Source organism: Podarcis tiliguerta (assembly GCF_965153285.1).
Source record: "Podarcis tiliguerta genome assembly, chromosome: 13".
NCBI classification, from domain to species: Eukaryota; Metazoa; Chordata; class Lepidosauria; order Squamata; family Lacertidae; genus Podarcis; species Podarcis tiliguerta.
In genome coordinates this window covers 31,943,187-31,954,083 of record NC_139546.1, presented here as the reverse complement: position 1 = coordinate 31,954,083, position 10,897 = coordinate 31,943,187, and the positions used below count along the sequence as shown (strand labels likewise).

The 10,897-nt window shown below is 37.9% G+C and overlaps 1 protein-coding gene across 1 annotated transcript; it reads left to right on the top strand.

The window, feature by feature from the left end:
• The first annotated feature begins 7,486 nt into the window (after positions 1 to 7,486).
• Positions 7,487 to 9,043, top strand: LOC310663492 (vomeronasal type-2 receptor 26-like). The gene is made up of 3 exons (XM_083411378.1): positions 7,487 to 7,676; positions 8,269 to 8,490; positions 8,832 to 9,043. Exons 1-3 carry the CDS (start codon positions 7,530 to 7,532, stop codon positions 8,964 to 8,966), a joined length of 504 nt encoding a protein of 167 aa, XP_083267504.1. The 5' UTR covers positions 7,487 to 7,529; the 3' UTR covers positions 8,967 to 9,043.
• Positions 9,044 to 10,897: the final 1,854 nt, after the last annotated feature.

The following is a 10,897-nucleotide window of genomic DNA, read 5'->3' as shown; positions in this document are numbered from 1 at the left end:
ATTTGGCAGAGAAAAGAAGGAGTTAAATCCATATGAAAATAATTATTTTATTTACTAAATTCCCATGTCCTTATTACCCTTCATTGCTCTCTTAGTACCCTTCACTTCAGAAAAGAAGAAAGAGCAAATTCATAGTAAGATAACATTTTTTTAAAAAAGGAATAAGTTAAACTCTCACGCAAGCTCTTCAAACAAAGGTGATGGGGGTTCTTCAGTGAAGCTGATTGCATTGGAGATGATGAAAGTGTGGGAAGCGATAGCTCCAATGATTAAGTCTCCTGACTGGTGGTACTCATGAAGCGGAGGGTGTGGATCTTCAACGATGCACTTAATGATGTGCGCTTTGCTTACCATGTGAGGAAGCAGTACCAGAAGCAAGAGGAACAATAACAGCATTGTGGGCAGAAATGTTTTCTCTAGATGCAGATTTCTTATTTTTATCTCAAAAAGCTCAGGACTAACATATATAGGGTCAGAAATCAGACTGACACATTCTTGTCTAATAGTCTCAATTCCTAAACCAGTCCTAGATTTCGGGAGGGTATATTTATACAATTATTCAGAACTGGGCTATTAGTTTTGCTGGAGTCCACAGTAAACTGCACTGTAGTGTTGGAAAGTAGCTTGTTAATTAGAGTACTTTGGATAATAAAAAGGAAGAAGTCACCAATTCAACAAGGAGCATTCCATGTGGAATTACTGAGGACATGTTTTTCATGTCTGAAATTAACTTTTTACTTTTTCTAATCCATTAAGGATCTCAAGGGGCAACTGAATTGGCTGTGAGAAACAAGAAATTTGTTCAGAGCCAGGGGAAAAGGGGGTGTTTGAGCATGAGATTGTCTTGCTGCAGAACAGGGGTACCCAAAGTGAATCCTCCAAAAGTTGTTAGACCCCCCTCCAACCCCATCATAACTGACGACAGACCAGGCAGATGGGATTTTGAGTCCAAAAACCTACTGAGTACAAGACTTTGTCTATGCCTGTTTTAGGACACAATCAGTGGTTTGAAGTGGTTCGTGCTGCCGAACACCCCCCCCCCCCCAATTTGGTGCTGCTCCATTGGCCTTGCTTTGGATTGGGTTGCCTGCTTTGGAGCAGGGGCTGGGTTAGGAATTTTTCCATTTGGCAGCTTAGCTTCGGCCACTTGGTTTTCGCCTACCCCCTTAGCAATCATCACAACTTTGTAAAGTTTGGTGGTTAGGCATTGGTTTATAGAAATGTGTGGGAGGGGAGGTGTGGTCATTACCTGCCCCTCCAGAATTAGGATATTCCATTAAAGTAATTTGTGGGTCCTGGATCTCGTCTGAAGTCTGCTTGATGGGCTAGGGCCATTCCAAGACCACAGGAACACCGGGGTGAGCTTCAATCAATCTTCACCGATGTTGTTACCCTGGTTTGGTGCTTACCGTTTCAGACTGCCAGCCAGAGAGGCAGGAGGCAATTATAGTCCCTGGCCAATGCCTAGGCCAATACCGCTCAATTTGTTTTGTAATCAATAAAGTTGTGGCCTAAATTTTGTCCAAAACCTAAACTAAAATTATGTGTCTGTTTGAATTTATTTACTGGGAAAGGGCTTGGGGGCCTCGGGGCACAAATCACAGTTACATCAGACAGGAGAGGAAGTGAGAACACAAACAGAATAAACCAGTAAAAGAAATACCAATAAATTTTTATTTTTATTATTTTCATGGTGGATGAAGTTACAGTCGTACCTTAGTTTTTGAACAGCTTTGTTCTTGAATGTTTTGGCAGCTGAGCGCCGCAAACCCGGACGTGTGTGTTCTGGTTTGCAAACTATTTTTGGAAGCCAAACATCCAATGGGGCTTCCGTGGCTTTCAATTGGTTGCAGGAGCTTTCTGCATCCAATCAGAAGCCGCGGTTTGGTTTCTAAATGTTTTGGAAGTCAAACAGAATTCTGGAACGGATTCCATTTGACTTTCAAGGTACGGCTTTATATGATATGCAATGAAGTTGTACTCACAGTAGGCATATTGAAATTAATTATCTTGGTGATGTCAGGTCCATTAATTCCAATAGATCTACATTGAATAAAACTTCATTGAACGCCACTCATTATTTTTAGGATCTAAGCTGATATCCCTCTAAATATCAGTGGCTGGGAAACATGAACAGTTATTGTGTTCAAATCCTGTTTGTGAGCTTCATATAGGTATCTGATTGGACATCCAAAGAGAATACGGACCTAAATGTATCTTTGTCTGCTCTGTTTGTGTTCTCTTTTCTTTGCTATTTTAATTTTTTTTTGTTAAGTGATTGTTACTATTTATTTACTGTTACTATTTATTTTTTGTTGTTGTTAAAAGAAATGTATTTTTCTCATATATAATAAACTTCAGAGACATTACCATTCTGCATGTCCTGCTCATAAGTATATCATTTTTCATTACATATTTTACAGGATCAGCAAAGAATAGGTCAATGAAGAAATACATACATTAAACTCTGATAAAAGCAACTACTGTATGTTTTGAGAGATTTGGGTCTGATTACATACTTTTGGGTCTGATTACATCTTTTCTTCTTTCAGACATGAATGACTATTATAAATGCACCAGTAAAGATTATCCAAACTGGAAACAGAATGTGTGTATTCCCAAAGATTTGACATTCTTATTTTATGAACAACCTTTGGGAATCTGCTTAAGCTTCTCTACTCAACCCACCCTCCTCCGCAATTCCAGATGCTGATAGTAAGTCAGTTGTTGAAGAAATTATATTACAATGTAATGAGGGGTGTGTTTTATGGTGTCTTGTGCTACATGGGCTTCTTGGCCATTGCCAGTTTTTCTGTGACTTTCCTTGCCAGGAAATTACCAGACAGTAAGTTCAAGATAAGTTGATCACTTTCAGCATGTTGGTCTTCTGCAGTGTGTGGTTCGCCTTTGTTCCAACCTATCTGAGCTCCAAGTGAAGATTGATGCTTGCTGTGGATATTTTTTTTATCTTACCTACCAGGGCTGGCTTGCTGTGTTGCATCTTTTCTCCAAAATGTTACCTTTACCTACATTATTGTCTTGCGGCCGGAACTAAGCAATATGGAAAAGTTCATAAGAAGAATGAACTGAAAAATGAGTCTCTGTTCCTTCAGTGGAGCTTTTTGAGACACATTAATTCTTTTTAAGTTCTGAAATCTGATGGAAGGAAGGAAAACTCTCAGAGGCATTCTCATATACAATTTTCTCATATACACTTTTTGAATCAAAGCAGTAACAAGTATTACAGCAATGGGTCCAATGAATCTCTCCTATTAATGAACCTCAGTGATAGAAATGGATACATTAAATATTTAGTAGAGGTATTTTCCTAGGATTGCCATATAGCTTGAATACAGCATTTGTCAGCAGTGTCCTGGTGGAAATTGCTCCCATCCCCCCCAAAAAGTTCAGGAAAATTCAGCCAGCCCTTACTAAATTTTCAATTTCAACATTCTCTACATAAAGTATTTTCTGTATGTTTTATTCTTCCGTTCTGTGTATTTACTTGGAATAAGCAATGACAATGCTCATGGGCCCTTTTCATTTACCCTAGTTTATTTGTTAATTTATGCATGAACTCTTAAAAGCTATTAAATTGGTGGATTGTTTTCAAAAACTGCTTTCATTATTGTTAACAGCATCAGTTGCAATGGTGCTAAGAAACATAGCTGCACCAACCACACTCTAACAGTGAGTGGAGGACTGACAACCCTCTGGAACAGAGGCTTAGACATTTTCTCTGCTCATTTTCCATGTCTCCCACTCTAAAGAAGTTACTTGTAGAACATCTTCTAAGCCCTCTAGTTTAGTGCTGCTGCTACAGGATGTCCATAAATCACAATTGTGAGCAATATGTTTGCATTTGTGAATGAGAGTTTGCCATGACTCCCTCTCATTCAAGGAACTGAAACACTCTTATTTTCAATCTTTCCATTTATAAAATCAATCAAAACCTAGTTTAAAAAACATGAATCTTCTATCTAGTCCCACACCTAAGACTCATTCTTTCCTTGCCATAGGCCAGTCCAAGCCCACCACGATTATTTCTGTTCAAATAAGTTCAAAACTTCTGCTAATACAGAAGAATTATTTTCTTCTTCAAATCCACAATCCCCTGACTTTGGCTTGGCAATTACTTCACCCATTAATTATCATAAAGAGTGTAATCAATTCTGCTGCTTGTAAAAAAAAGAAAGAAAAAAGCTCTAAGGCAAAGTTAAAATTAAAATCAAGAAATCATATTGTATGTGAAGGATGTAATAAATATACCTTCTTGCATTCAGAGAAAGATTTAGGCACTAGAAACAGGAACTTTATTTCAGGTTTCTTAGAAAACTGTCTGAACATTCTGGTCAGGCCATTAAAATCATATTCCTTATGCATAGAGTAATAGATAAAAAGAGAAGAACCTACAAATATAGTAGAATAACAAGCATTTCTGCTTAAATTATGGCATTAGTGGTTTTGCTGCTGGTACTGCTTCCCCATATAACATCTGAAACTCACATTCATATGTGCAGGGTCCAGCACCCACCTCAGCCTGTTCACAGATACTATCAGAATGGAGACCTCATCATTGGTGTCATTGCTTCTCAGAGCTTCATTGTCTCTAGCTCAATAGACTTCACTGAACAGCCACCTCCAACACTGAATGAAGACTTAATGTGAGGAAGTGCTGCCTTTTTTTATTAAAAAAAATCTACTTCCTACCTTTCCTTTCCCCCCTTTCTTTTCTGCTCGGAGGTGAGGTATTGCAGTAAGATCAGTTTTTGGAGCATGAGGCTCCCAGTAGTGAATTATGGTGTTAGATTGTAAAAATGCTAATACAATTAAATCAATGCAAAAAAAAAAAAAGAGGGGGAGGAGATGCTGATTTCATTTTATATGGCCACAGAAGAAGTGACCTTATGGCTCATAATGATTGGGTCCATGGCACTGACTTTGGCCTTACATTAATGCTCAGTGGGGAGGATCCCATTAATCATTGGAATGGAGTAACTATCCTAGAACTGTTTTAAGCACTATCTTATCCTACTTTATCAATTCCTGCATGTCACCAAGTTCCTCCAGTTCACTTACACATCATCCCATCTTACATCTTCCTCTCTCAATTTATGCATTCATCCTCTGTGAAAATTCCTTTCTATGCTGTAGAAGATAAAAGAGATTGCTTCAAAAATTGTTTCTTTAGTTTGATCGAAATAATAGGAATCTATCAGCCAATGAAAGTGTAATATTCTTTAATTGAATTATATTAGTTCCTCCATCCTCTGTTTTACTTCATCTTCTTGTACAATTCTGTTTCATTAAACTTTTTATTTTGTTATAAATATGTATAAATACCTATCTATGAAAGGTTAAATAAAAAGGGCAAAAATAAGACATTGGGTGATGAATGCTGATAGTGCAGAAAAAGGATGTTATCAGTAGAAAGCATATTGTATTAGAACACAATTGCAAAGAGTGGATAGGTTTGAGACTGCCTTAAATCACATTTTCAAATTAATTTAAATCACATGGATCATTTTAGTGCATTCTACTGTAAATAGTACTTTACCAGAGATGTATCAGTGTTGCATTTTAAATGATAAACAATGATATTGGCAGCTGTTTAATATTTTTGTAATTTGTATTTGAATAAGCCTCTATACTGAAACAATCCTGATGATGAATAGGCAGATCAGAGTGGCATGTTCTTGTTCTTGTTATATCCTTCTGATACACTATGGAACTATCATTCTAGTATAGTACCTAATAATTACCAACACATCCTGGCCTTGGCCTTCTCAGTAAAGGAGATCAATGAAAACCCTCAGATCTTACCCAATATCACCCTGGGCTTCCACATTTATGACAGCTATTTCAATGCCAAGGCGACCTATCATGCCACTATACTACTTACTTCAACTCTGGAGAGATTCGTCCCCAATTACATATGCAATATCCAGAATAATCTAATAGCAGTCATTGGGGGACTGGATTCCGAAATCTCCCTTCATGTGGCAAATGCCTTGGATATTTACAAGATTCCACAGGTAGGATGTACACGTGTGTTGATATTATTGCCAGTGCTTTTTTTCCTGGGGGGGGGGGGGACACAGGGAGACGCATACCACTAAACATTTTTTGAATCCAAGTTTGGCCTCATTGAAGGGCAGTTTTTCAATATGAATAGGAAAATGAAAGTACTCCTAAACTTTTTTTAAAAAAAGTACTGATTATTGTTATTTTTATTAAGCTCCATTTATGTGCATGACACCTTAGTAAGAACAGATATGGAAGGTTCCTATCCCAAGGCACTTAACATATAACAAAATAGAGCAGGGAAGCAACAGAGCAAGGAGTGAAATGGTAGCATAGATAATAGGTAGAGGATTATTATGTCAGTATTAGAGTAGCACAGACTTTGGTTTAGTTGGAGTAAGTAAATGGATTGGGGCAGTGGTTGCAAGTCACTGACAATTGCTATGGATCTTGGCAGACCACTTAATAGTTTTTCTGGGTCTTGTGCCAATTGTAATACACTGTGTTGTATTATATTCAATTGTATTTTACAGACACACTACCAAACCCCTGAAAGCAGCTTATGGCCACTTGGACTAAGGGATAGGTAGTTGAAAGGTTTATAACCAGACATGCCCAAATCAAGAGATTCTGGTTCAGGCAAAACATCTGAGAATGTCTTGTTGGGTAGCTACCCAACCCCTTCAAAAATGTACACCTAACTTACAGTTTGATTATAAGGACAATTGATATAAGTTACTGCAGAAATATAAGCATCTTATTTTCCATTTCCACTTTCCATTTATCTTTAGCTAACATACAGCCCTGCTCCAGTGATGAATGATAAAACTCCAGGTCTTCCCTTCTACCAGATGGTCCCTAATGAAGCCATTCAGTATACAGGAATTCTTTCTTTACTTCTGCATTTTGGGTGGACATGGATTGGGCTTGTTGTAATGGATACCTCAGATGGAGAAAGATTTGTGCAAACTGTAGTTCCACTGTTTTCCCAGAATGGGGTCTGTTTTGCTTTCATAAAAAGAATTCCAATATTGACTTTAATTGCTGACATTAAGAATGTGATAGAAGAGGGCGCAAAAATACATGATGAAGTAATGGGCAGCAAAGCCAATGTATTGGTTGCCTATGGAGAATCGTATTCCTTGGCAGTTTTTAGATTTCTTCCATATATATCACAACAAGAACACAAGTCAGGTGAATCAAAAGGTAAAGTCTGGATAGGAACAGCGCAGGTGGAACATACTTCATTTGTTTTTCAAAAGTCATGGGATGATGAACTATTCTATGGTGCTCTCGCCTTCAGAATTCACTCCAATGATGTACCACAGTTTCATGAGTTTGTTGAGAGCATAAATCCATTCAACACGACAGGAGATGGTTTTATCAGGGACTTCTGGCAAAATGCCTTTGGCTGTGGATTTCCAATTCATGCTCTGGATGAGGAGAAGTGGGACTTTTGCACTGGGAAGGAGAAACTGGAAAGCCTCCCTCATTCTTTTTTTGAAATGAGCATGACTGGCCATAGCTACAGCATCTACAATGCTGTCTATGTTGTTGCCAATGCTTTCCATAAAATGTCCTACACTAGACTCAAAAGAAGTGCAGTGGTGGAGGAAGAAGGACTGAAACATCAAAAACAACTTTCATCGCAGGTAAGGAAGTTAAAGTTCTCTTGTAGATGAGCAGAATATTTTGAGTGAAATAATAGGTGATAATGTGGAAACAAAATGTTTGCTAAATTCTTTATGATCTCACATTTCCATCTTAATTATCGTTACCACAATCTAGAATGAAAGAAAAAAAGTTCAACTTTCATACAGCAATCTTATTTCTTCTTCTTGGGGCCTGTGAGGTTAACATTAGCCCAGATCACACTGCTGCACTTTTGGCTCACATTGTATCACCTCCTGTATTGTTTAGTATAGTGATGGATAGGCTCCATCTTCCCACATCTTCACAGAAATGAACCAGTGTTATTTCAATAGCTTAAATTGATGAATGGGTTGGTGAAATATTTTCATGTGTACTTAAACCAGCCCAAACGGTGCTTGTCTTCTGTTCATTCTGCACACACCATTATTATTTTGTATGAAAGATTCAACCCCATCACTTTTGATCAGGAAAAAATGTTCAAGCATTAATGGGTTTAAACAACAACAAAGACTTTTGATTGTGACCTGCATTGTGAGGTTGCTTTATTTTGACAACTGCCACAATTTTTCTTTGGTATCCCTTTCAATGCAGCTCCATCATTCTCTGAGAAGTATCTCATTTAACAACAGCGTGGGGGAAATGGTTTCCTTTGACAATAACGGACAGTTTGTAGCTGGATTTGATGTTACCAACTGGGTTAATTCTGGAGAAGAACCTGTAGTGAAAGTTGGGAAGATGGATCCCAAGGCTCACCCAGGCCAAGCATTCACCATCAATGAAGATGCCATAACATGGCACATTTGGTTTAACCAGGTAAGATTCACCAGCCAGCAATCTGGTAACTATTTTTTAATACTTGCATGAGAAGAAAGTCACTGTCTTTGTGTGTGCGCGTGTGTCTCTGTGTACTTTTAAAAAAATTGCTAAATAAGGGCAAACTCCAAAAAAGGTAATTAATGTGAATAGAAACACAATAAATGTATGGAAACATATATCAACTGACCATTCGAAAACTATTATTAGTTTTGAATATATGATGGGCCTCAGCTGTTTTATCCCAAGAGAACACAGTATTATAGGATGAAGCCATGGAATAGTGAATCCCATGGATGTCTGCACCCCCAGTAAAAGTCTTCTTTCTTTTTCATGACTAGACACAACCTCTTTCTGTGTGTACAGAGAGTTGCCATCCTGGTTCCAGCAAGAAAGTGAAGGAGGGGGAGCCATTTTGCTGCTATGATTGCATCCCATGTCCAGAAGGGAAGATTTCAGACCAGGAAGGTAAATAATAGACTGTACAAAGATTAGGTCCAACCCGACATAGCATACAAAATTGTTTTTGTTTTCTTCTACTGGGACTGGATGTGAACCTGAAGAAGAATAAAAAATAATTTGTACTGTTTCTCTCTGGAGAATCATGTGCCCCTCCTTATACTACTCATATTCAAATAGTCATCATTCAGTGTTCAGCTGGGATACATGAATGCAAAGACGTATATGGAGATAGGCATGTGCAATATCCCCACCCCCAAATATCACCAGCCACACCTCCTCCACTCCTGCCTTCTGTGTGATCAAAAGAAAAGTCTGAAGGAGCCTTGTCAGTGCATTTGCCTGAACATGTTTATAAGTCGCCTTGTGAAGATAAGGCCACATTCCTGATCAGGCCACATTCCTGATCATGAGGATACTTGTAAGCATACCAGCATATACACATCACTAGAAAGGGATGAATTGAGTTTTCCCCATCTCATGTTGCTTTCTCAGATATGCAATAACAGGTCTGTTACTACAACTGTGCAAGCGATTCAGCTGACTCAAAGTTTTTATCCACATCTCGCAGATTTGGGCTGTTCTAGGTGACACTCAACTTGGCTTGAGACAGTTTTGGATTGTTGAAGGTTGGTGACCCAGAATAATCTAGGGTTGCCCAAGGGAAAGGCATAAGACAGAAAGGAAAGGCAGGAGTTAGGTGGGAAGAAGGAGATACTGCATAAATAAAGTAGGCCAAAGCTACTTGGCCATTCATGTATTTCCCAGTGAAGGTAGGGATGGGGTGGGGTGGGGAAGCTGTTGGAATTTGGGATGCAGGCTTTCTCATTTAGCTTCTCTTTCCTGGCTATCATCTCCCTCTTCATGGTCACCGCACCACCCCTTAATGCAATACCATGCAGGATAAAATCCTTCACTTAGCAGCTGGTAAGCAAGTGATTCCACCCTACAGGATTCAGGTTGCTCCTCCTTCCTACGAGTCATCCCTTCTGGGGAGGTACTTGTGCAAGAGGAATAATATGCTCCATGCAAATCAGATCCTTTACTAAGTATAAGATTCAATCCTACCTGCTGCTACTTCACTAGGGGCTTCTCTGTTGGGAGCGCCCTTGTTAAGAAGCTGAACACCACAGGATTGAACCTTCCTGCTCTCAGTGCTATGATGTCTACTCCCTATATCTCTTTTACACACACAAACAATTTGTTCTTTTGGCTGTAAGCTACCTCAATTCTTTTAAATATAAGTGTTAGGTATAAATAATAAACTCATTATGAACTTGTATCTTGAAAAAGCTACACTTAGAAAACTGGGCCTCTATCATCTATCTTGTATCTATCAATCTATCTATCTATCGATGATCTATTGATCTATCATCTATCTACCATCTATCTATCTATCTATCTATCTATCTATCTATCATCTATCTATCTATCATCTATCTATCTATCTATCTAATCTATCTATCTCATCTATCTCATCTATCTATTTCTATCTATATCTATCTATCATCTATCTATCTATCTATCATCTATCTATCTATATCTATCATCTATCTATCTATCTATCTATCTATCTATCTATTGATCTATCATCTATCTACCATCTATCTATCTATCTATCTATCATCTATCATCTATCATCTATCTATCTATCTATCTATCTATCTATCTATCATCTATCTATCTATCTATCATCTATCTATCTATCTATCAATCTATCATCTATCATCTATCTATCTATATCAATCATATCATCTATCATCTATCTATCATCTAATCATCTATCTATCTATCATCTATCTATCTATCTATATCTATCATCTATCTGTCATCTATCTATCATTTATCTATCATCTATCTATCATCTATCTATCAATCTTTGATGAGATGTGTACCACTTATCACTAAGGTAGTGATAGGTAAATCACTATTTTATTCTTTTCCAGAT